Genomic DNA, 25,511 nt, shown 5'->3' with positions numbered 1-25,511 from the left:
TCAGGAATGGGAGGAGGATATGGAATATGGGGCTGATTGCCTCCATGAACAACTTGCCTCCTTTGTCAAGAGACCACAAGAACTGGGTAGTGCCTGGCTCACACGACTGAACATTTTGATCAAAGATTCCATAGAAGAATCCTAATCAGAAGGCGTGGGGGGGGTGGGGCGCGGAGTTGTAGAACAGAATTTGAAATTCTCATGGACTTTAAGCTTTCTGGAGCCATGGGGTAGGGGTGGATGAACCCCTGAAACTATTGCCCTGAGATAATCTTTAAACCTTAATCCAAAAATATCCCTCGAAGTCATCTTAAAACCAAACAATAGTTTAAGCTTAATTAGTAAGAATAAAGGTCTGCCTTTTTTTTTGAGCATTGTGGTCTTTTAAGAACTATCTGTATGGGATCAAATTGACAAAAGCAACTCATGACACAGTGATTAAGAGCTCAGCTGCTAACCAAAAGGTCAGCAGTTCAAATCTACCAGCTGTTCCTTGGAAATGTTATGGGACAGTTCTACCCTGTCCTGTAGGGTCTCTATGAGTCAGAAATGACTTGAGGGCAATGAGTTTGGTTTTAGGAGGCAGAGAGTTAATGAGGGAGGAACAACTCAGAAGAGGAGGGTGAGAATGGTTGCACAACTGGAAGGATGTAGCCAATGTCACTAAATTGTCCATGTAGAAACTGTTGAATTGGTGTGTGTCTTGCTTTGTATATTCTCAACAACAGTAAAATAGATAATATTTAGGAAAAGGAACTCATGACAACCAGAACAGAATTAATAAGAATGTTGACACATTATGAAAAATGTAGTCAATGTCACTGAATAATTTGTGTAGAAATTGTTAATGGGAACCTAATTTACTCTATAAATTCTCACTGAAAACACAATAAAATTTTATTAAAAAAAATAACCTTGTCAGAAAATACTTGCATAGTTATAGAATTTTTAATTCTTCAAATGTAGTATTTCTAGAATAGAGTATGCAAAATTTCTCCACACTCTCACCAATACTGATATTTTCTAATTTGTTAAAACTTGTAATTTTCTTGTTTCATTTGATGTTTATTTAGTTACTGATATTGATGGACACTTGGGTATTTGTCTTTCTTTTGTTCCTTGACTTTTTATCTTTTTATGCTTCTTGTCCATTTTTTAAATGGAATGTTTGTCTTTACCTTTGCTTTGTAGGGTTTTTCTTTCATTGGAGGTATTAATATTTGTCATGTGTATTGAGAATATGTTTTCTAGTTTATTTGCTTTTTGATTTGGTTGTGTGTTTGATCAATTACTTCTTGCTGTTTTTGCCTCCTTTTTCACTCCTTGTTATCCATCCGAAGAGTTGGGCAAGAGAATTCAAACAACTTTATATGGATATTGAAGATTATTACCACCAAGTATATTCCTGTACCCCAAGCTTCCCTTAGTCCTACAGCCTAGGCTAGAAAGCTAAAGACCACACTTCCCAGACTCCTCTGTAATTCTGTCGTACATGTGACTTGGTTTCAGCCAAACTGCTCAAACTCTGGGAGATTTGGATGGGAAATAAGGGAGAGGCCACAGAGAGCCTGTAAGGGATTTGGGTTTTCTGCAGTATCTGTCTTGTTGCCTAGTCCTTACTTCACAGGTGTTGGATATGGAGGACCCATTTTGCTGGTGTGAATTGCAGCTGAGGTGGTAGGGTCCTGGAGCTGACAGGGCAACAGCCTTCTGGTTGATTCCTGGTTTTCTGGTCATGGCAGAGGTAGATGCTTCCTTAGTGGGCCAGCTCTGTGGTGCTGATCTGGCATTTGTACCTAGCACTTGTTCCTCGAGCCCTTTCACAATTTTGTGGTCATCCAGTTCACTGTAGTAAATCTCTTTCTGCCTAAACTACCTAGAGTAATTTCTGTTTTCTGCAATCGGCATATAAATGTTAAGTGTTGTCATCTTTAGGGAATAGAATTTCGTATTGTTTTTTAATTAACCTTTTTATTTTGAGATATTTATAGATTCACATGTAGTTATTAAAAATAATACAGAGAGATACTATACGTCTTTTACCCAGTGTCTCCCAAAGGTGACGTCTTTAAAACTACAGTACAATATCACAACCAATGTATTAGTGTTAAAATAGTCAAGATCCATTACCACAAGGAAGCCCTTTTACAGCCACCTCCACTTCCTTCCCACCCCTTCCTTAACCCTGGGCAGCCATTAACCTGTTCTGCATTTCTACAATTTTGCCGTGTCAAAAATGTTAAATAAGTAGAACAATACAGCATGTGACATTTGGGGACTGACGTTTTTCACTGAGGATAATTCTTTAAAGAATCATCCAGATTGTTGCGTGTATCGGTAGTTCGTTCCTTTTTGTTGCTGAGTAGTATTCCATGGTAGAAGGAGCCCTGGTAGCACAGTGGTTAAGCTCTCTGCTGCTAACTGAATGGTTGGCAGTTTAAGCCCACTAGCCACTTGGCGAGAGAAAGATATGGCAGTCTGCTTCCATAAAGATTACAGCCTTTGGAGCCTTCGTACGTTTGTTTGTACTTAGTGGGAGGGATAGGGAAAAAGTACATCTTTTTTTCCATCTTTCCAGAAGTGGAAGTCTCCAAATTGCACATTTGCATCTTCTTTGATTATCTGAATTCTCAAGAAATTTCTTATTTATAAAATGGGTGTAATACTTACCATGTAGGATTGTTATAAGGATTTTTTTTTCCAGTTGCTGTCAAGTCATTTCTGACTCATAGCCAACCCATGTGTGTCAGAGTAGAACTGTGCTCCATAGGGTTTTCAATGGCTAATTTTTCAGAAGTAGATTGCCAGGCCTTTCTTCCAAGGCACCTCTTCGTGGTCTCTAACCTCCAAGCAGCCAAGCATGTTAACCATTGTACCACCCAGGGACTCTGTTATAAGGACTAAATGAGATTATTTATGTAAAGTGTTTACTACTCTCCCGGATATTTAATAAGTAACTATTGTAAAATTTTTAAATGTATTGGAGTTATATATTGTGTAGTTTCTTTTGAAATGCCATGAGTTCAAACTAGAAAGTTATATTTTTGTTAATAGTTCTAGTGTAAAGTATGTTTGGGTTCTTCCTTTTCCTGAAGGTATGATTATTCCATGAAATTGAACTTTTTTCCCAAGGGCGAGAGAGCTCTGCAGAAGCACCGTGCAGATTTCAGACATCCTCTGCTGTCCTATAGGGTCACTATGAGTTGGAATCGACTGGACAGCAATGGGTTTGGGTTTTCTGCTGTCCTTGTGCACTGCTAAACACACTTAATGCAATGCGATTTCAGCTCTCAATTAACACTGCCTCTTTTTTGAAGCATAATTTAGTCTACTTCTGTCTCAATTTTTTACTTCAGTACCAGTGGCAAATCTAAATGGTTGCTGTTAAGCAAGCAGACGTACATATAATAAAAAAAAAAAAAAAAAATTTTTTTTTTTTTGTTAATAATACCCATGTGTTATTGTTATATTGCATCAGTAAAACCTTTTTTCCTAGATTGGGTAGTGGCATGAGATACAGGCAGTGTGGAGTCCACATCCCAGGTTGATTTCTCATCTGATAAGTGGATCTGGTAATGTTGACAGGCTGTTTCAGGGCTTTGTATATGATGGTAACTAAACCTTCTCAAAAAGTAGTTTGGAAGTCAGCAAATGATAACACATCATCAATTTCCCAGCAAAGGATATGGCTAGTGGTTCTATGGATTGGGGGTCTGAGAATTTAGGCCATGTTCTTCATTTGAGGTCCTAGAAACATAGCCTGGGTACGTGCTCAAATGTCTGCTCTTGGAATTTGCTGTATTTTTTATTTCTAGGGATTCAGCTACGCTCTTATCAACTGGAGGGAGTCAACTGGCTAGCCCAGCGCTTCCATTGTCAGAATGGCTGCATCTTGGGAGATGAGATGGGCCTGGGTAAGACCTGCCAGGTATGTTACTGTGGAGTGACCACTGAAATAAAACCTTAAAATCACCACCATCTTTAGCTCTTAGCTAGTAGTATGTGTTTTTTATGCTGTTGATCTGTTGCAGTCCAGTTGATTCCCACTCATAGCGACCATATACTAGGATGAGAAATGCCTGAACCTTTGTAAAGACTTCATGACCCTGGAAGACATGCTTGAGTTATAATTGCAATTGATGGCCTGTTGTTGTTAGTTGCCATTAAGTCAGTTCTGACTCACGGCAACCCCACGTGTGCTGAGTAGAACTACTTCATAGGGCTTTCAAAGCTGTGACCTTTTGGAAGCAGATCACCTGGCCTGTCTTCCTAGGTGCCTCTGGATGGGTTCAAACCACGAGCCCTTTGGCTAGTAGTTGAGTGCTTAACTGTTTGCACCGCCCAGGGACCTCTTGTTGGGCCTAGATACATAGTTTTTCTCTGTAAAGCAGATATACCTGCCCAGGAACCAAATTAACTCTGATCTCCTTAGCAATACTTTATGTAGTTAATTGAGTCACTTTTAATATTAATCTCTCTTCCTCAGTGATTGATGGGGATACTTCCTATTTCTCTGCCATGCTAGGAAGTGCAGAGGAGGTACCCTATGTTTTCCAAAATGCCTTGATCATCTAATGGCCTTAAACGGAGCTGGGCTAGAGTCTAGTGACCTGGAGAATCAGATGTCAGTAAGCAGATGGTGTCTTGATATTGATATCTGTATTGACAGATATTAGTGTTAGGCTTGGATTGGTGGAAAGCCCAGATACAAATACCCCTTGGGTTAATCACACAAGTTTACTTATCTATGGGATACCAAAGAAAGGCACAGCAGTCAGGATACAGAGAGGCAACTTGGTCAGAAAGCATGGAAGTGTAAGTTTCCTGATTCCAAAGAGGTTTCACTAGTGAACACACAGAATGAATGAGAGTCTCATCAGCCCCTTTAGACCACCCTCTCCAAGTCAATCTTGTATACATACTCATCAAGCTGGAGCAGGTCTTTGTGTAGGCTAGGCTGGATATGTGTTGAAGACCACTTTATTTTAACCATGTATACCTCTTCAATCTCGGGGTTATTCAGTATACAATATCACCTCCGAATATCACCCCAAGGTATCATCTTTCATTTATTACCCTCAGTTTTCTCCTGTAAACAAAGCTGGTCCTAGTATATTCCTGAACTGAGAGGTCTGAAACTAGAACAAAGACTGGTTTCCTGATGTCTGGGAATCAGGCTAACAGGCTCTTGGACCAGGGGCAGGGCCCTCCCTGCCTTCTGCTTTACCCCCTACACTGGATTTGCCCTACTGACTTCATCCAGAGCTAGCAAATTGCACTTGTCCTTAGCCTTTCCCCAAGGTGTTTATATTGCTCTACATTTAGCCTCCTAAAAATACATCACTTCAAAATTTGTTTTGTGTATAAAATTTTGTTTAGAAGCTTTGCATCTATGTTCATGAAGGATATGGGTCTGTTGTTTTCTTGTAATGTCTCTGTCAGCTTTTGTTATTGAGGTAAAGCTGGCCTCATAGAATGAATTGAGAAGTATTCCCTTCTCTTTAATTTTCTAGAAGAGTTTTGGTAGAATTGGTATTATTTCTTCCATAAATGTTTGGTAGAATTCTCTAGCAAATCTAAATTTGTTTTGTAGACATATCTGGTTTTTAGTAATAAAAGGTAACTTTTCTTTAAGTAGCATCCTCAGCAAAAGCTAAGCAGAATGGTTTTGATCCACCAAGTACTTATTGAGGGCTTATCTTGGTCCAGTCTAGGCTGGGAAGCCATGGATAGTTGAAAAAAATAATAATAATTTTCTGTTATAAAATTAATCACATTAAAAAAATGTAACTACCACCACATAATCACAGTAGTCAAACTACAACCATGAGTAATAATGTGTGTTTTACATGGTTGAAATTATAATATGCACAGCATTTACATTTTGTCAATCTAACATTGTTATTTTCCATTTTATTCTCCACAATAATTATTTTCTACTGGCTGCATAATATTTAATCAAGAAAATGTATCATAATTTACTTAAATGCTCTGTAGATGAGGAATGGCAAGCCCCCTCCTCTCTTTGTACTATTTGACCATGAAGTGAACATCTTTAGGCTAATGGATTTCTCAGAATTTTAGGTTATATCTTTAGGGAAGATTTTCTCAGAAACTGCTGGGTGGGGGGCGGGGGTTGGGTCCTCATAATTTTTGCTTTACAAACGAATGCTCTTTTCTCTGTATACCAGAGCATCCTTTTGAAGAATTTTTTCCAGTCAAAAGTGTGTATAGGCATATCCTGAAGCAAGACCCTTTGGCTTTACAAACATTTTCATTTAATACCCTACTTAAGTTTATGAGGCATTAATTATTGTCTGTTTAGAATATATGTTCCAGGTGGGCTAGGAGTGTTATCTGTTTTGTTCATCAGAACTTAGAATAGTAGCTAGCCAAAAAAAAAAGGTGCTCTGTAAGTACATGTAGAGCCCTGGTGGCACAGTGGTTAAGAGCTCCAGCTGCTAACCAAAAGGTCGACAGTTTGAATCCACCAGTTGCTCCTTGGAAACCCTATGGGGCAGTACTGCTCTGTCCTGTAGGGTCGCTATGAGTCAGAATTGACTTGACGGCAGCGGGTTTGGGTTTTTTTTTTTTTTTTTTTCTTTGCATAAGTACACATGGAAGGAAGGAAAACATCCTCACTTAGAAGAGAGCTTGGAGTGCTACCATTTGATTGGTCATCTTGACAGATATCTTGGCACCTCTTGTTTTACGTTTTCAGAGTATCCCTGATCTTGTACATTTTTTTCATTGATTTTTATTGTCTTTCCTGATTTTTTTTCCTTTGCATTAAAGGCTCAATTACATAAACATTGAACATCATTGCTTGTTAACTACTGAAATAATTGAGTACATAAATTTGAGGCTTACATGTTTCACTCTAGGAATGACTCACTTTCCTAATGTGTGGAAAATTGTATATTGTTTCTTCATAAACCTAGTTCTTATATGAGAGCCTGCATTCCCCAGAGGGTTGTGGAAACTTTGTGATTGATTCTCATATGGAAATGTGAACTTCAAATGCCATCTTTTTTCTGTGTTCTAGACTATCGCTCTATTCATTTACTTGGCTGGAAGATTAAACGATGAAGGACCATTTCTGATTCTTTGTCCCTTGTCTGTTTTGGGAAACTGGAAAGAAGAGATGGAGAGGTACAGAGTACATGTACTTGAAGCTGTTTTTTACATCAATTAATGCTTTATTTGGGGAAAAAAAAAAAGTAATATTTTAGTATTTTAAGATATTTTGTCACCTTGAAGGTTTTTTTCTGGATTATATGTAAAATACGATAAAACAAAATGCCATAAGCAATGCGTTTATTTCTTCCACAAAACTCTGAACTGAAGCAATGTAGTAGGTAGAGTTCTATGGGTGTTAAGACTGTCAATTTTAAGCTTATGACTCATGTTTTAGTAAATTTCATTGAATTAAGGAGAAGCCATTTTTTTCATAGTAGCACAGGAAGTAGTCAACATATGGGGAAAATGTTTTTCTTTTTAAGAGCAAGCACAAGACCCTTTTAGATGTTCCTTTGACTCTTGTACCTGTTCATACAAGGACTTATCCTGAGGTTGAACGATTAATTTGATGTTAACCATATTACTCATGTTATGTCACTTAGGAGACACTATAATGACTAATGGAGCCCTGGTGGTGCAATGGTTAAGAACTTGGCTGCTAACCAAAAGGTCTCAGTAGTTCAATTCTACTAGCCACTCCTTGGAAACCCTATGGGGCAGTTCTACTCTGTCCTATAAGGTCACTATGAGTCAGAATCAGCTCAGTGACGATGGTTTTTTTTTTTTAAATGATAACTAATGGAGTCCCTGGGTGACACAAATGGTTAAGCATCAGCTACTAACCAACAGGTTGGTGTTTTGAATCCACCTAGAAGCACCTCTGAAGAAAGGCCTGGTGATCTGCTTTTGCAAGATCACCGCCTTTGAAAACGCTATGGAGTGCAGTTCTGTCTGAAACACATGGGATTGTCCTGAGTCAGAATCAACTTGATGGAAATTGGCTATGATGGCTAAGATGCTCCAGAACCAAACCATGGTCTTTTCAATTGCCTTGTATACGTGTGAAAGCTGGACAATGAAAAAGGAAGATGGAATAAGAATTGTTATATTCAGACAATGGCGTTGGTGAAGAATATTGAATATACCATGACCTGCCAGCAGAATGAACAAATCAGTCTTAGAAGAAGCACAACCAGAATGCTCCTTAGAAGTGAGGATGATGAGACTTTAGCTCCCTCACTTTGGACACATCATCAGGAAAGACCTATCGCAAAGGAGGACGTCATGGATGGTAAAGTAGAGGGTCAGTGAGAACAAGGGAAACCCTCAGTGAGATGGATTATAGCCACAATAATGGGCTCAGACATACCAGCGATCGTGAAGATGAAGATGGTGCAGGACCGGGCAACGTTTTGTTCTGTTATATATAAGATCACCATGAGTTGGAGCCTACTCGTGGGCAACTAACTACAATGAGCTTTCAGTATTTAATGCCTGGGGAGTGCTCTGAAGTCCTTGTTACCAGATTCGCAGGGCTCTCTCTGGTTGAGGAGCATCATGAAGTCTTCATGACTAAAATCCTTTCATAAAATCTCATTTTCCAGATACGTACACCTTTTTCCCATGGCCCTAGCGTTTGTGTTCATCTGTCTCTCTTCTTGGATTCAGATTTGCTCCAGGTCTTCCCTGTGCAGTATATGCAGGTGACAAGGAAGAGAGAGCCCACCTACAACAAGACCTAAAACAAGAGTCATGTTTCCATGTGCTGCTCACCACCTATGAGGTACTCGTTTGTTTCTCTATAGCAAGATCTCTTCACCTGGGGCTTTAAAAGTTGTAGAACACTCTGAAATTATATTTAATTTTCTTGAGTGTACACATTTTTCTGGGAAGAGAATCTGCTTTCCCCTGGGCCTTTGGAAGCTGTAGAACCCTTTGGAATTATATTTAATTTTCTTGAGTTTATGCATTTTTCTGGGAAGACAACCTGCTTTCATCAGATGCTCAAAGAGTTGCTGTGACCAAAAGAAGTTAAGAACCACTCTGCTCCAAATTAGTTAGGCATCTTTCCCTCTTGGTCTTGGTCTGTGAAGAGGAGGAATCAGACAGGCAGGCAGCAGGCAGGGCACAGGGATTTTTAGGATGGGACATGGAAGACACGTAGTTCCAGTCTCATTTTGTCCTTCTTCAAACGAAGGCTGCCTGCATCATCATAAGCAAGATCTTCCACTTACTCATGCCTCACATCTGTTGGCCTGTGAGATAGTGATACTTAGGAATTATGGTCAAATTTTTTTTAACTTAATGTGAATAAGACTTAGATAAATCTTATAATTTAGGAGAGTTAATAAGAAAAATATTGGGATATTGATACTAGCTTATTAATGTCAGACTTATGTTAATACCAGCCTTTATAATGTGTCTTCCCTGATTTTTCAGATTTGCTTGAAAGATGCGTCATTTCTAAAATCGTGAGTACATTGCACTACTTTAGAAACGGTTTTGAGTGCATCATGAAAGTCATGTCTGTCTTTGACATTTTAATCCTTCACCTCTTACTTGGTATGCGTGTCTCCCATGAACCCTATTCACAGATAGGTGAGAGTCCTATATTCTAGCCTTCTGCTTGTCCTGTTGTACATAGGGTTGGTATGAGTCGGAACCAACTCGATGACACCTAACAACAACAACTCATTGGCTGTGTATCCTTGGGTTAGTTACTTAACCTCTATAAACTTCAGCTTCTTCCTGTAAATGGGGATAATTAAATTTCTTAGGGTGGATAGCTATTGGGAGGATTAAATGAGATAATGTGCACATAGTGGTTTGGGTGGTTAATAGATATTAAATTTTTTAAAGTATACTTCTAATTAGCTTTTGGGCCTCATCAGCTCATGAAGTGTAGGCAACTTGGATTTAACTCTTGGTACTGCCAATACAGGTAGTTTATGGTTGCAGTATTTGGACATGTCAAGATAACAGCTATAATGTAAGTTAAATATAAACTAGATTTTAGGTAAGTAAACAAAGAAGGGGTGTTGACAGGGCTCCATGTGGTTGTGGCATGGTTAGGTGAGGGTTCTGCATCTTAATATTCAGAAATTTCTGTTTCCAAAGAGTTTTTATCAGTATTTTAAATGTTATTTCTCATCCAGTTTCTTGGGAGTATATTTCTATTATGTTATTTTAAAAATACTGAAGGCTCAGTCATAGATTTCATGACTTCCATCCCGTGCTTAAAGGGAATTAATCCAGTGTTGAAGCAGGCTTCAGAAAGTAAGCCTATTATTTTGCCTTTCTTAAGAAGAGGACATGCTCTCCTTCTCCTTTTCTTTTTGTTATCTGTATTCAACTTAATCATTGTTGGAAGTTTCTCATCTGGAAAGGCACTGTTCTGGGAGCTATTGGCAATACCCGGAACGTAAATCGCAGAGCTACCCTAAGAGGACATACAGCCCCATTGAGGGGTAAGAAGTAACAGATAACCATAATACATGATAATGTATGGGCGGTCTCAAAAGTCAGGAAGATTGGGACATAATTGTTGTCAGACACTTTACATAAATTATTCCATTTAGCCATCGTGGGAACCCTGTTAAGCAGATATTTTTATCCATTTTACAGATGAGGAAAGTAAAAGATTAGGTAATAAATGAATAATTTCTTTTAGAAGGGTCAGCACAAAGCTGGTACCTATGAGGCAGAGGGTAAAGATGTCCCAAATGTCCAGCTTTTCCAAGCTGCTGAACCATTCCATCATCTCTAACATCAACTACTCCCTCTCCCCTCAGCACTCTCTCTCCTGTCTTTGTGTTCCTTAGTTTGCTGCAGCATCTGACAGAACTCACGAAAGGTTGTGGAACCTGGCAAGTCCCAAATTCGTGGGTCAGGTGTAGGCTTCTCCCTGGCCCTCAGTCTCTCTCCACAAGCACTCAGCTTCCTTGCTCCGTGGGCCAGGAAGCCCACTGTGCTGCCTCCTGCGGGTCTCTCCTGCCAGTGTGTCCTTCCTTGGTGGTGGTGGGCTCTTCTCTTTCCCACCTCTGTGATGTCTCATTTCAAGCCCAGCAGAACTGACCAGTCCCCTGAGTGGGCCACAATTCCCCTATCACATAGTCCCACCCAGTCACCTGGGTGGGAGTTACAAGACCATGGCTAGAAAGGCCACACAAAAAGCAATCTATTACATCCAGGTAACCCATCCATGCTACAGATGTTCAAACCCAGCACCCATTGCTCTGGAGCTTCTATTTTTACTATTTATTATTGTATGAATATACCTAAAGCAACATTTGTCAGTTCACCATTTTTCAGGTGTACAATTTAGTGATGTAATTTACCTTAAACATGTTGTACAACCATCACCCACAATCGTTGACAAATTTCCCATCACCATAAATAGGAACTCACTGCTTCTCTAGAGCCCCTTTTTAAGAGAACTTCTCAGAGTATCTGGGTGCCCTGGAATTTCACATTATTCAGCACAGATATTTTCTTTTTGTATCAGATAATCTGTCATGAATGCATTCCAAGTGATTTAAGAACTTAAGTAACAAAGGGACATTTATAGTGTGGACTCACAGTATGAATCCCAAACACATGGATGCAGTCTTCCAATTTATTTAACGAGGTTATGCTGTGTATTACTATATCTGAGACTCTGTGAACAACAGGGAAGTGTAGTAGAATCTCTGCCCCCTTAAGAAGTTTATTATGGAGAGTTAAGAGTGTGCATGTTAACAATATGAAAATTACTGAGCTTTTGCTAGATGATAGACTTGTAAAATCTTTGAATCAAGAGGGTTAGAAGTTAGTTTATCTGATTCTCCATTAAGTGCTAGAATTCTCTCCACCTCTTCCTCTCCAGGGGTTCTTCTTTAGTGCCAGATAAATTTTGATGTGTGGTTCGACTTACTTCCTTTCACTGAGCCAAAATCTACCTCCCTGTAGCCTGAACAAACATTTATTGGATGCTTGCTGTGTGTAAAAACCTGAACACCTAGCCCTTTACAAGGGAATAGAACCTAATGTGTTTTGAAAGCTAATCCTTGGCCAGGCAGGCACTCTGCTGGGGCTACTTTCACACCTTATCACATAACCATGTTTTTATTCCTTGTAATCTTTAAGTGCATTCTGTGATCGCACTGCCCAGCAGGAATGATCCCAACTCCTGCACTCTCTTTGGGCCCCTTGTTCTCCCTCTATAGGTACTAAGTAGGTGAAGGATACCAGGCATCTGTGTTTCCGCACCCATCCTCTGGATCTGCTCTGTAGTTTCACAGGAAGAGAGCTTCCTTGTAAAGCATCCTCTGCTCAAGATCTATCTCAGATGTTTGAGGGAATTTTATTTCCATACCCACTGTCTTCTCAATATTTTATTTTACCTGTATACACTTTTAGCTTTTTTTAAGTACCGTGAAACCTGTGAGAGATGGAACTCGATGGGACTGCCTTTTTTTCCCAGGTCTTGTAAGTTTTACTGCCTCTGACAGGGTGCAGTCATACTTGCTACCTTTCCATCACTTGTTTTAATGGAAAATATTTGAGCTTTCCTTCTCTGACAGGTTTCCGCCTTACATAGGTATCGGCTTTTGCACGTTTTACTGTGTAAAATAATGTAATGAAATTGCGGATAGCTTTACAAGCAAAATAAAAAGTTAAAAGTCTTATAACTTCCACTTTATTATCTTTTCCATGGTTTTTACATTTGTAAAAAAAAAAAAGGATACACAGCTTTTATATCTTTTTTAGTTATTGTATGGGCCTTTTTTAATCTCAACATAATCATCATAATTATCATTTAAAATGCCACATCATAGTTCATCACCTATTTTGGACATTTAGATTACTTTCGGTTCTTTGCTGTTTTAAATAATGCAGCTTGGAACCTATTGTGTATACATGTTTTTCCATATTTTAAATTATTTCTTAGGAACAGCTTTCCAGTAGTGTTAGTCAAAGGATTTGATGCTTTTCTGATTGAACACTCTGGAGTAATTGTCACTATAACCTACCGCTCTATAGAAAGCGCTCCGACAGCAGCTGCCGATGACACCCATATTAACAAATCCAGGGGACATGTCTGCAGCATTTGAGCCTGTTGACCACTTCCCCCATTCCAAAATCATACTTCTTTAGCTGCTGTGATACTACCATCTTTTGATTTTTCTTCTGGGTTTGAATCTGAGCTCCACTTCAGACTGGCTTTATGACATTGACCAAGTCATCTAACCCTTCTGAGCTTTATTTGGTCTCCTCATAGGGAAAATAAGTGCAATAATTTCTTAGCATATTATCTTGAGTATTAGATAACATATGTAAAGCCCCAAACACAGTGTCTGGCACATAGTAAAGAAAAAAAAAGTAAAAAAAAGTAGGTGTCAATAAATGTCTGCTTTTCCTTTCCGCCTCTGGGTCCTTTCTGTCTACCTTTAATGACTAAGTCTTTCCTATTTTGGAAAAAAATATTTCTTTTCTCTTTAATTTTTACTACCTTATGCAGGTATTGGAGCCCTGGTGGTGCAGTAGTTAAGAGCTCAGCTGCTGACCAAAAGGTTGACAATTGAAATCCACCAGCTGCTCCTTGGAAACCCTATAAAAAAAGCAAACCAAACCCATTGCTGTCAAGTTGATTCCGACTCTTAGCAACCCTGTAGGACAGAATAGAACTGCCCCCTAGGGTTTCCAAGGAGTGGCTGCTGGATTCCAACTAATGATGTTTTAGTTAACGGATGAGCTCTTAACCGCTATGCCACCAGGGCCCCTGGAAGCCCTAGGGGGCAGTTCTCGTCTGTCCTGTAGGGCCACTATGAGTTAGAACTGACTCAACAGCAGTGGGTTTGGTTTGGTTTTTTTGGATGCAGATATTGTCTTTTAAGAAAAAAAAAAAAAATTAAGCCTATTATAAATATACTAAACTGCCTTCCTATCTGAGGGCTTAGCATACACATAAGACAAATATTAGTCTCTCCAACAATAGTTGGAGTTTTGTAGTAAGACTTTAGGTTGTGAGGTATGTGTTTGTGTTATACAAAACTGAAAGCTTGGATTTTCTTCCACAGCTTCCCTTGGAGTGTTCTTGTCGTGGATGAAGCCCACAGGTTGAAAAACCAAAGCTCCCTGCTGCATAAGACGCTGTCAGAGGTAAACTCACAGGAGAGTCTTAGCTTTTATGTAACGTCTTTTCCAAAAATATTAGTTTAGTCCCATATAGAGTCAGTTAAATGGATTGAAACTCTTTTCAGTCAGATTTCTGCAAAACTAAATGAAAATTTTGTGAGTGACAGTAGTAGTGTTTAATATGGTCTTGTGTTTCCTCTCTTTTTTGTCATTGATACAGGAAATAAAGATTTACTAAAATCTGGTAATCAGATGAATAAGACTACACCCAGTAAAATATATTAACACTTTAGTGTAAGTCCTGCCATATCCTTTGCTGTGTATGTATACACCCAAACGTATAAATATATACTTTATTTAAAAAATCAAACTATATACTATTTTAAATATCAAAATACATTATGTATGTGTGTATGTAGGTGTCCTTGGGTGGCAGAAATGGTTAAGCACTCGACTACCAGCTGAAAGGTTGGTTGTTTAGACCCACCCAGAGGCACCTCGGAAGACAGCGTGGTGATCTGCTTCTGAAAGGCCGCAGCCTTGAAAACCCTATTGACAAGTTCTACCCTGCACACATGGGGTTTTCATGAGTCAGAATCGACCTGACAGCAACTAACGACAACGTGTGTGTGTGTGTGTGTGTGTGTATGGGCGTGTATATGCGTATTTAAAATATTTTGTATTTTGGTATTTAAAATAATATATGTACATAGGATGTGGCTTTCCTTTTTTACTGTATGAAACCTAAGGGATGTAAGTTCTTGTTAATGTCAGTTCAGAGGTTCTTCTTTGCTTGACCCAGTATATGTTGTTGTTTTTACTGACCTTTTACTTCATTTTCCCTTATTCTTGGTGTTCTTATCTGTTGTTCAGATTTCTAAAAATTGTTTTCCATTTAAAGCTGTGTATCTCCCTGTGTCTACAAACATTCAGAAGTCTTTGATGTCTTGCATCTGATGTGCTGTGAAATTTTACAGAAAGACATTCTTTTTAATACAGATCTTCTTGATTGCAGTGTTGGGGCCTGATGCTTTAGCTTTGGACTTTCCAAACTGGGTATATGCAGTGTGTCTCTGATGCTTCAGTAGACACCCCACATAGCTGGAATCACTACATAGATTGAGTAATGATAGCAATATAGAATACTCATGTAGTACTTCAGAATTCACAAAGTGATTTTTTTACCTCATTTCTATGGTCCTGATAACATGATCTTCACAGAATAATTCTCTTTTGTATATATTAAAACTGAAGACGTATCATTTCCTATATCAAACAGCTAGTGTACAACTCTGTTTTCAGCCCTCTTAATCATTTCATTAAACCATGCCTCTGTTTGGGTCAAGGTTGTGACAGATATTGAGTCTTGCTTTACAATATTATAGATTTTTTACTTTATTTATTTATTTATTTGAGTTCTCAGTAGTCTTCACTCTCCTGTTGACTGGAACTCCGATCCAGAACAGCCTCCAAGAGCTCTACTCCCTCCTCAGTTTTGTGGAGCCTGATATTTTTTCCAAGGAGCAGGTGGAAGATTTTGTTCAGCGTTACCAGGATATTGAGAAACAATCTGAGTCAGGCAAGTTTCCTTCCTACAAAACACCCAAGAGGCCTGGATCCAGAAGCTTCCCTAGTGCGTAATGATTGTAGGTAGAAAAGTAAGAGAATTGGCGACCAGGGATATAAAGAGCCACACAAATAAAAAGTGACGTTAGATCCTTTGTGTTCCCAGTTGCCTGCTATTCATGACTCTCTTAATTCTTTGTTACATGATTTAACAATGGGGCCTATTCAGTCGTTTTTGGAAGAAATAGGAAGTGCCAACTGATTTGCACTTTTTTGTTTTTTTTCTGAACTTGTGACTTCTATAAGGACTTTATTAACTATCCGTGCCACTTCCCGAGGTAGAAGGTATGTGGGTGCTGTAGTTCCAAACTGCTGGTTAGCATTCTGTAGCACTGGTGTTTCTTTTAACGCTGCATCAAAACCAAAACTCTGGGATAGATGGGATGTGGAAGTGAAGGAGAGAAGCTTCCACATTTATACAGCTGGCAGGTGTAGTCTTCTTCCGCTCACACCTTTGCCCCTTTCTTAGAATTATCTCTTATCCTTGTGATAGTTCAACGGGGAGGGTCTGCTCTAGTCATTTTAAGGAAAGCTTTGCTAAGTAGCACTGTGACCTGTTTCAAAATTTCACAGACTCTTAGTTAGGTGCATATCATAACTTTTTGAAGGGAAAAGAGGTTGGGAGCATGTAGATTTTGAAAGAAGCCCTTCAGTTTACTCTAACTGCCACTCCCCACCTGGAGAATCACTGATTTATATGTTTGAGTCTATTTCTGGATTTATTTTCTAGAATGAGAGCCTCAATGGTAGACATGCCCACTATCGTCTATATACTAAGTTAAGTATGAGTTGGAGGGGCTTTTCACGGCAAAAATCCCCACACACTGAAGATTTCCTGGAGAGCTCTCTCTCATTTTTCAAATGTAGTTAGAATTGCCAGATAAGATATAGGATACCCAGTCAAATATTGCATGGGGCATAACACTAAAAAAAATTATTGTTTATGTGAAATTAAATTTAACTGTTGTCCTGTATTTTTATTTGCTAAATCTGGAAGCCTTACATGTAGTGTAATTCCAGTTTGGTTAGTCTTGGAAGTTCGAGACACCTAGGGAAGAAACAAGGAATTTGGAGTGAAAAGAATTAAGTTTGAGTGCTAGTAACGTTTGTCTAGCTATATGACTTTGGATAAGTTGCCTAATTTCTCTGTGCCTCGGTTAACTAGGCTTTAAAAATGGGGAGAATATTATTAACTTGCTGTACTTTTCTAAGCAGTTATGCTGACCAGTGAGTTTATATGCAAAATACACTGGAAATAGAAAAATCCCATGCAAATGTGATTGTTAGTAAGATTCAAACTCTTTGAGTGTTCCTAGTTCTTGAGTTATGAGCCACTAAGGATTTCAAAGGAGTTGGAAAAAAGAACTTGAGGAAGGAAGAAATACTATGAAAAATTACCGTGCGGGCCTGAACTCAGAGGTGGTGTGAAAATGAGAAACAAATTGCAGTGTGTTTTCTAGTAGTTGAATGCCTTAGTCCTATTTTTGTCCCATACTTTGTATGTTGGTTTTTTTCACGCAGCAAGTGAACTGCACAAACTCTTGCAGCCATTTCTGCTGAGGCGAGTGAAAGCTGACGTAGCTACAGAGCTTCCCAAGAAAACAGAAGTAGTGATATACCACAGCATGTCAGCACTGCAGAAAAACTACTACAAGGCCATTTTGATGAAAGACCTAGGTAATTGGAGGGTATTGTCTGTATCAAAACTCAACAAGGTTGTGATTTTCATACAGGGAATATTTTATTATCATGCTTGCTTTGTATGACAAGTACATGGAATGAGGTTTTATATTCTGAGTAATATTCAGGGCAGCCAGTGAAATTGGCAGAGTATCTTTAATGTAACTCAGATTTTATTGGTTGTTGCAGTTATGGAATTTCTTTTTTTTTTTTTCCTGTCCAGTTTTTCTTATTGCCTAAGAAAAGCACACATATCTAGGTGTCCTGTCCTGTCTTTCATGCCCCACCCTGTCAGATATTTAATAGATTGCATAACTGTTTCGTTGTCAAATGTAATGATTAATTAACTGAGGGGAGATGAGAGAAAGTGAAGGGGGAGGTGAGAGTGGAACAGCCTCACAGTTTTCAATTTGTGTTTTCTGTCTCGCTCCATGGCAACTGTTAAAGAAGGACATTTAGAATTTTGCTGAAGAGTAACAAAGTATTCCTGGGTTCAATTTTTAGTTTAGACTTCACCTTAAAACAAAGTGATGTTTAAGAAATTTTCATATGGTTGTGCTGTTAATTCTCAAAGGAATTCCATGAAATTTGGGAGGTTAATGTAGATTTGAAAGCTACATTATTGAAATGAGTAGTGGCACAAATGGTTTGTGCTTGGCTGCTAACCAAAAGGTTAGCAATTTGAACCCATCTGGTGGTGCCATGGAAGAAGGGCTTGGCACTCTGCTTCTGTACGGATTACAGCCAAGAATACCGTATGAATCTCTGTTCTACTCTGTAATACACAGGGTCACTGTAATTTGGAATTGTCTCGATGGCAGTGGGTTTTGGTTTAAGATTATTTACAGAAACTTAAAGTTTTTTTTTTGGTTTGGTTTTCCGTCTCTCTCTTTGGATTTCAGATGCATTTGAAAATGAAATGGCAAAGAAAGTTAAACTTCAGAACGTCTTGTCCCAGCTTCGAAAGTGTGTGGATCATCCGTATTTGTTTGATGGTGAGGCAGTGCCCTCTTTTCCCACATTATTTTCTTTAACATTTCTATGGCCAACATTATAGCAAAATCCCTCAAAAAAATTGCCAATACTTACTGTGTCTCCTTCATCTCCTTCATGTCTTCCTGCTTTCTTTTGAGAATTTTTTATGTCGATAATATCTAATATATTGTCCCTATTCACATTTCTTCAGTTGTCCCCCTAATGTCCCTTCTGGCTGTGGTTTTCTTTTTCTTTTTTTAAATCCAGGATTCAGTGATAGATCCTGCATTTCATTTGGCATGTCTCTTTAGTCTTCTGTAATCTAGAAAAGCTCTACCGATTTTCACTTTTTTTTTTTTTAATGACATTGATAATTTTGAAATGTCGAGGTCAGTTGTTTTGTGAGTTGTCTCATAATCTGGATTTATCCAATCATTTCTTCATGATTAGGCATCCCATTGCCACTCCAGTCAGTCATCCTTTCATCAACACTATTTTCCAGGTTCACCAGTGATCTCCATGTTGCCCAACCAATGGTTATTTCTCAGTTCACATTTTAATTAACCTCTCAGAAACCCTTGACACAGTCATCACTCCTTTCTTGAAACACTTTGTTCACTTTACTTCTGGGATAGCACTTTCTCTTGCTATCTTACTCTCTGCTCCTTCTCAGTTTCCTTTGCCATTTCCTCTTCACTTTGTGGACTTCTATGAATTTTCCTCTAAGCAAGGCTTTAGCTGCATCCTTTAAATATTGATATATAGTGTTTTCATTTTCATTTATACTGGGGCTTTTTTGATTCCCTCTGATTGGCGGCCCTTGGGGCAATTCTAGGACTTTTGTGGCCCTGGAGGCTCTCATATTGCTAGGATAAGGGATCTCTAGGATGGTTCAATTTGGAGAGCCTGCTGCCATCATTTTAAGGGAGTCTTAGCCAAGTAGCACTATTAACTATTTTAAAATTTCACAGAGTCTTAATTAGGTGCATATCGGAACTTTTGGGGGAGGAAGGAGATTTCAAAAGAAGCCCCCTAGGTTATTCTAACCGCCACGCCCTGCCTGAAGAATCACTGATTTGTTTAAGTCAACTTTTTGATTTGTTTTCTAGAATGAGAGCCTCATTGGGTTCCCTTGACCTTTAGCATCTCCCTGTGCCTTAGTTTCCTGAAGAAGGGGCTTGGTCCTTGGGTGGACTCTTATTAGGCATCTCTGGTATGCCAGACTCTGTGATTGGTGTTAAGCATCATTAAGATCATCATGCAAACAAATAGTTACAAAATGCCCCAAAGAGAAATGAGGCTTGGACCTGTTATCAGTTAGAGCTTGACTCTTGCTGTAGCTGGGCCGTCAGCTCTTCTACCCATGGACTTTGCCTTGACTGGGGGCACATTATTGGAAGTGGTTTGTTCTTTTCTAGGTGTAGAGCCAGAGCCTTTTGAAATTGGAGATCACCTGATTGAGGCCAGTGGGAAACTTCACCTGCTCGACAAGCTGCTGGCATTCCTGTACTCAAGGTAGGCGGTGGGTTCACATTTCCTGCTCTGAGATGGTTACTGGTGAGACCTTAATAATGAGGGACTCACTTGTTTCTTGAGACTAGTTTCAGTTTTCCTTTTTTCAAGATCCCGATTCAGGTTTACGTCCTCTGTGACTGTACTCCCACCTCCCCAGCCCCTCACACACAGTTATCCTTTCCTTTACTGAATTCCACCAGCACTTACTATCTGAATTCAGTGTGTGGCAGTGCGCTACCTGATCTGCTGTCAGGTTAATTGCTGTGTATTAGCCTGATGGAGCCTGATCGCTCCAACTATATTGTTTGGCTCTACAAGGACAGAGACACATTGAGAATTTCTTTTATAATTGCCTGCTGGTACTGTGCATAGAATTGACACATAATAAAAAACAAAAATAAAGTTGATTCCGACTCATAGTGACCCTCTAGGAGGGTAGAACTGCCCCATAGATTTCCAAGGAGTGGCTGGTGGATTCAAACTGCCAACCTTTTGGGTAGCAGCCAGGCTCTTAACACAAAGCCACCAGGGCTCCTAATAAGGTACATAATGACCCCATTGCTGTCTAGCTGATTCCAACTCATAGCGACCCTACAGGACAGGGTAGAACTACTTCACAGGATTTCCAAGGAGCAGCTGGTGGATTTGAACTGCCGACCTTTTGGTTAGCAGCCTATCTCTTAACTACTCTGCCACCAGGGCTCTGGTACATAATTAGGGGTCGATAAATGTTCGTTTTTAATACTGTAGAGTTTCGTTTGAACTCAGGATTAACTTTCCCAGAGACAAGAGTTGGAGCCTCTAAGGACTCAGTTGGTGTTCACCAGTCTGGTATCCACCCTATTCCTGAAGCTCCTAGTCCCCAGAGGGACAGAGGAGTCTAGAAAAAACCCAGCTTCCCAGGATTTCCAATTTTCCCTGTTGTGACAGTTGCCTCAGGTATAGCATGAACTAACCCAAAACATCAGATTTGGGAAAACCTCCTAACCCTAAGAATGTGCAAGTTAAACAACTGGATACTTTACTGTATTTTATTGGCTCTGATATGCCTTCTGTAAGTTTGTTAGAGTTGGAGAAGGATCCGTAAATATCCTCTGTCCAACCTTTTCATTTCACAGGTGATGAAACAAGCCCAGAGGGGTTATGTGACTTGTCCAAGGTCACAAAGCCAGCAAATGACAGAAGTGTGATTAGAATTGAGGTCTTTAACTTCAAGTTCAGTGGATTTTCTATTCCATTTGGCTCTAGATGCTGAAGGAATTCTCCATGAAATTAGCGTTCCTAATGAGAATATTGTTCTGACAGCTCATGCTTCCTTGTCTATGAAAGCTTAAAAGAATGGCTGATGATATGGCGCTGTAGGCTCGGCTTTGTTCTAGACTTAATCCATCATTTTGCCTCCTCCCTATGCGTTAGTTTTCTCATGTGTTGGATGGAATATGAGATGTCACCTGCCCCTTCTCTAGAGGGATTCTTCTCAGACTTTTCAACCAACATATCTCTAGATGAAAGGATAGTGATTTTATACCTTCAAATAGGAAATAACTAGATGGCTAACCATAAGCTCTTCAGGGTCTCCAGTGTTTGGTTTGGTTTTTATGCATGTGAATTTTCCATTTAGCTATTCACATATCTATGTTTATTTAACTGTCAAAGTTTATATTTCTTTCCATTGAGTAAATTGACATTCCCAGAAGTGGCTCCTTGGTTAGCATAGGGCTTCTTATACCCCGTGGCGCACTGACACATGCCCCTGAGATTATCTCCATTCTAGTTTGAGAGCTGCTGCTCTGAAGGATTACGGCAACAAGTGGCAGTATATCCTTGTAAAAAGCATGTAGAGCTTCTGAGGAAGTCTCTGTAAATGATTATGGCATCTATATGTCTGCTTCAGTATTTCATTAATTTGTAATCTTGTGTTCCATTGTAAGATTTGCCTGAGGGAAACCCTCCTTGAATGCTGCTAGAGTTGGCAGTTTTTCTTTCTCTTTTTCTTGCCAGGGGCCATAGAGTTTTACTTTTCTCTCAAATGACCCAGATGTTGGATATTCTCCAGGACTACATGGATTACAGAGGTGACACCCTTTAACCACTACATCGTCCCAACCTTTTTTAGACTTTACAGTCCTGATAGGTTCATGGACAGTAATCTGGGGTGTGGGAATGTTACAGAGGATAACAGTGAGGGAATATTAGTCATAGCAGAAAGAAGGTCAAAAATGAGGTGAGAGAAGTTGTCTGAGGCAAGGATTGACAGCTGAGTAGAGACCCGTGGCCAAAAATAAACATATGTGTTCCTGTCGGTAATATGATTTAAAATTATGGGTACTGGACCAAATGTTGCAGAAAGGATCCTTGCGTGTTTTTGAAACGCGTGCTAAAGAGAATCTCAGTGACCAGAGCTTTCAGTGTCTTGTAACATTCACCTCAACATTTGAGCTCTTGTTCAGAATTGGTAGAAAATATAAATAGGGAAATTATAGAGACCTTGCATACTGACCAGGGGAAAGATAGGGGCAATTATTTGTATATAGACAATAGGGAATGCAGGTTATTGTCTGGGAGCTGTTTAATATATAATAAAATATATGTGGGGTGATAGGAAAAAGCTGTAACATTGGTTGATCTCGAGGCCAGTGGTGAAGACATTTCAACTCTGAACCTCCGTACTTAAAAAATGAGTCCTTCAGATCCAGTTCATGCCCTCCAGGTACTGCATAATACCAGATCCGATGGACACTTGTAGGAAATGCCTGTTAGCACTTTGAGGAATTCCAGATTCACAGATAAGCCTTGAGCATATAATTCCCCTTCCTGACATGGGTCCATGGTGACAGGTGGAGAGCCTAAAGCTTCACCAAAAGGCAGATGTTAGACCATCCGGCAGGATCTGTCATCTGCTCCCCAGTGCTTGTCTTACTGCTTGCAAAAGTGAGAATTGTTCTCAGCAAAAGCAGAAACTACCACACAGCATGGATGCTCAGGGTTGCTTGGAATAGTCAAACCAAAAAAACCCAAACCTGTTGCCATCGAGTTAATTCTGACTCATAGCGACCCTGTGAAACAGAATAGAACTGCCCGTAGGATTTCCAAAGAGTGGCTGGTGAATTTGAACTGCCAACCTTTTGGTTAGTAGCCAAGCTCTTAACCACTGTGCAAAACTGAATATTTACTCCATGAGTATAAAATACGTTAACTGCATGTATTTTAAAAACCTGTAAGAGTGTGTTATGGTGAGTCCTTTTGTAAGATAATGATTTGTCCCCTAAATTTAGACTTTTCCCCGTGGGATTTGCTTAATGTAGGGGCAGCATGCCTGTGTATGGAAAGGGACAAAATTGGCTCTTTGGTTTGGGACTGATTTAATTTTTTACTCCCCAAAGAGTACATGAAAAGAGTTCAGATTTCTCTGTTTTCTTCCTCTGTGTAAAGGCTACAGCTATGAGCGTGTGGATGGTTCCGTGAGAGGAGAAGAGAGACACCTGGCTATTAAGAACTTTGGACAACAGCCCATTTTTGTTTTTCTCCTGAGTACCAGGGCAGGTAGGCCATGTAGGCATTGACTAAAGCAACAAATAAGGGTGATTCAGTACTTTTCAATCCCAACTACTAGTCCCTTTGTCCTTAATCAATTGAAAGGGGAAGTCGTTACCAAAGACTGTAAGAAAAGGGAAACTGAGGTATTTGATGTAAGTTTACCAAGGTGCTAGACTTCTAGCATGGCGCTTCTTTCTGCACAGCTTGAGCTATCATTCCTCAAAAAGTAAGGCTGAAACTTGGTGTTGTTGAAAAGTAATTCTAACATGCTTTGACCACTGGCCTTGGGATTACCCTGGGAGATTTCTGTAATTTTGTGGAAAGCTTTATTCCCTTTCACTGGAGGCAGCACTCCTTCCCAACTATTAATTTGGGAAGTGAGATAACAGCCTGGCTGCTACTTGTCCTTCCTCCATAAGTAACTGTGGAATAGTGTTGTAAATGCTTAACAAAAACCTAATTTTAAAAAATGTGGTTATAATGAAACTACCAGCTCTAGGACTACTGTGTTTTTATTCAAATAACGTGCACCTTCTACATTTGTTTGCCGACTGTGCCCTCCCTCCCAGAGGTATTTTCATAAGCGCGCTATGCTAATTTTTTTTACAGTAACTTGTAAACAAAAAATTGGCATAGCGGTGCTTATTAAAATACCTTGTGGGAAGAGGATGCAGTTGGCAAACCAACATAGAAAGTGTGTATTATTTGCGTAAATGCGAAAGTTATGACGTTGTTTCTATATGACTTGAGTCGTAAACATTATATATGACATTTGTAGTGCTTTACAAGTTTCAGAGAACTTTCACACACTATTAAATAATTTGAAATCAGTTCTTGGAGATGAAATTATTCTCTTATGTTCATGTCCTGGAGCAAGATGACCTTAAATTCGTTTTGATCTCATAGAGTCTTAGTCTTACAAGAAGCTAGAAGAATCAGTGCAAATGCAGGAAGACAGCTCCATTTATGCTTTACTGACTTCATCATCTTCATATTCAGAGGGCAACATTATGTTTGAAATGGATAAAATTAGGAAGAAAGAGATCTCTGCTTTTCAGCTGATCTCCTTGGACTACTCAGAATTGGTCAAAACAGAGTAGATCTTTTAGGAGCTGAAGCAGAGCTGGACAGTAGCTTTTTCTAAACACTAACTGTATTGTTTGCTATCACTTTTTAGCTGTAGTTTTGCAGCATTTCATTTATTTCACTGGTTCCCCTCCAGCTTCAAATATTCCTGTGATTGAGTCATATTGCCACCAGGTGGCAGCGATGGCTCATGAATATGTCACAAACAAATGTGCGTATAGCGTATTTATAAAAATATATCCCTGTAATTAAGAAGAGCTGAACGTGGACAACTGTAACTCAAGACTATAATTTTTATGGAGCGCACTTTCTCCTGAGATAAATGCCTAGGAGGTAGTGTAGTAGATAAAAGTACAGGCTCTGGACCATGTGGGACCAAATTCTGGCTCTTTATCACCTAGCTGTGTAACCTCAGATAAGTCCTTAACCTTTCTGTGCTTCCATTTCAGCATCTATAAAATGAGGATAATGATAGTAACTACTCATAGAGTTGTTGTGAAAATTAAAGGAGGTAATATATGGAAGTGCTTAGAACACTGTGTTGCACGCAGTAAACACAGTGTATTAGCTGTCATTATCAGGCATAATTTAGCATCTCTCAGTAATCGGTCTTTATTATCTCCTTATATACCAACTTTAATTTCATATGAAGGCTTTAATTAGAATGCTTCTGCCTGGCTTATCTTGAGATCTAGCTTAGAGTCGGTAGTCCTTCACAAAAGTTAGTCCTTCATTCAGGCTCCTGGTGCACGCACCCTTTCAAGTTTGCTTGTTTCAGCGATGAACTGTAATGACCCTGGTAAGACAGTCCGTTCTGTACTTGTTTCCACATTAATCAAAGAGGAGGTTGCCATTTGCCTTCATAGTTCTCTTAATTAATTCTTGTAGTCCAAGGAGCTGCCTCGGCCCTTTTCCTCCAGCACTGAAGGAAGACCAGAAAATTGTTCGACATAGCG

General features: G+C 39.4%; 1 protein-coding gene across 1 annotated transcript in view; it reads left to right on the top strand.

Annotated features, from left to right (window-relative positions):
- Nucleotides 1–25,511, top strand: part of CHD1L (chromodomain helicase DNA binding protein 1 like) — a 53,585-nt gene that overhangs the window by 9,321 nt on the left and 18,753 nt on the right. Inside the window, exons 2-12 of the mRNA XM_049879914.1 lie at nt 3,816–3,928; nt 7,046–7,152; nt 8,689–8,803; nt 9,460–9,491; nt 14,079–14,160; nt 15,553–15,715; nt 17,284–17,439; nt 18,345–18,437; nt 19,836–19,932; nt 21,934–22,007; nt 23,365–23,475. Coding sequence (XP_049735871.1) covers nt 3,816–3,928; nt 7,046–7,152; nt 8,689–8,803; nt 9,460–9,491; nt 14,079–14,160; nt 15,553–15,715; nt 17,284–17,439; nt 18,345–18,437; nt 19,836–19,932; nt 21,934–22,007; nt 23,365–23,475 — 1,143 coding nt within the window. The remainder of the gene's footprint in view (nt 1–3,815; nt 3,929–7,045; nt 7,153–8,688; nt 8,804–9,459; nt 9,492–14,078; nt 14,161–15,552; nt 15,716–17,283; nt 17,440–18,344; nt 18,438–19,835; nt 19,933–21,933; nt 22,008–23,364; nt 23,476–25,511) is intronic.

Source organism: Elephas maximus, chromosome 3 (genome assembly GCF_024166365.1).
Source record: "Elephas maximus indicus isolate mEleMax1 chromosome 3, mEleMax1 primary haplotype, whole genome shotgun sequence".
Classification (NCBI taxonomy): domain Eukaryota; kingdom Metazoa; phylum Chordata; class Mammalia; order Proboscidea; family Elephantidae; genus Elephas; species Elephas maximus.
This window is presented reverse-complemented; position numbering and strand designations above follow the sequence as displayed.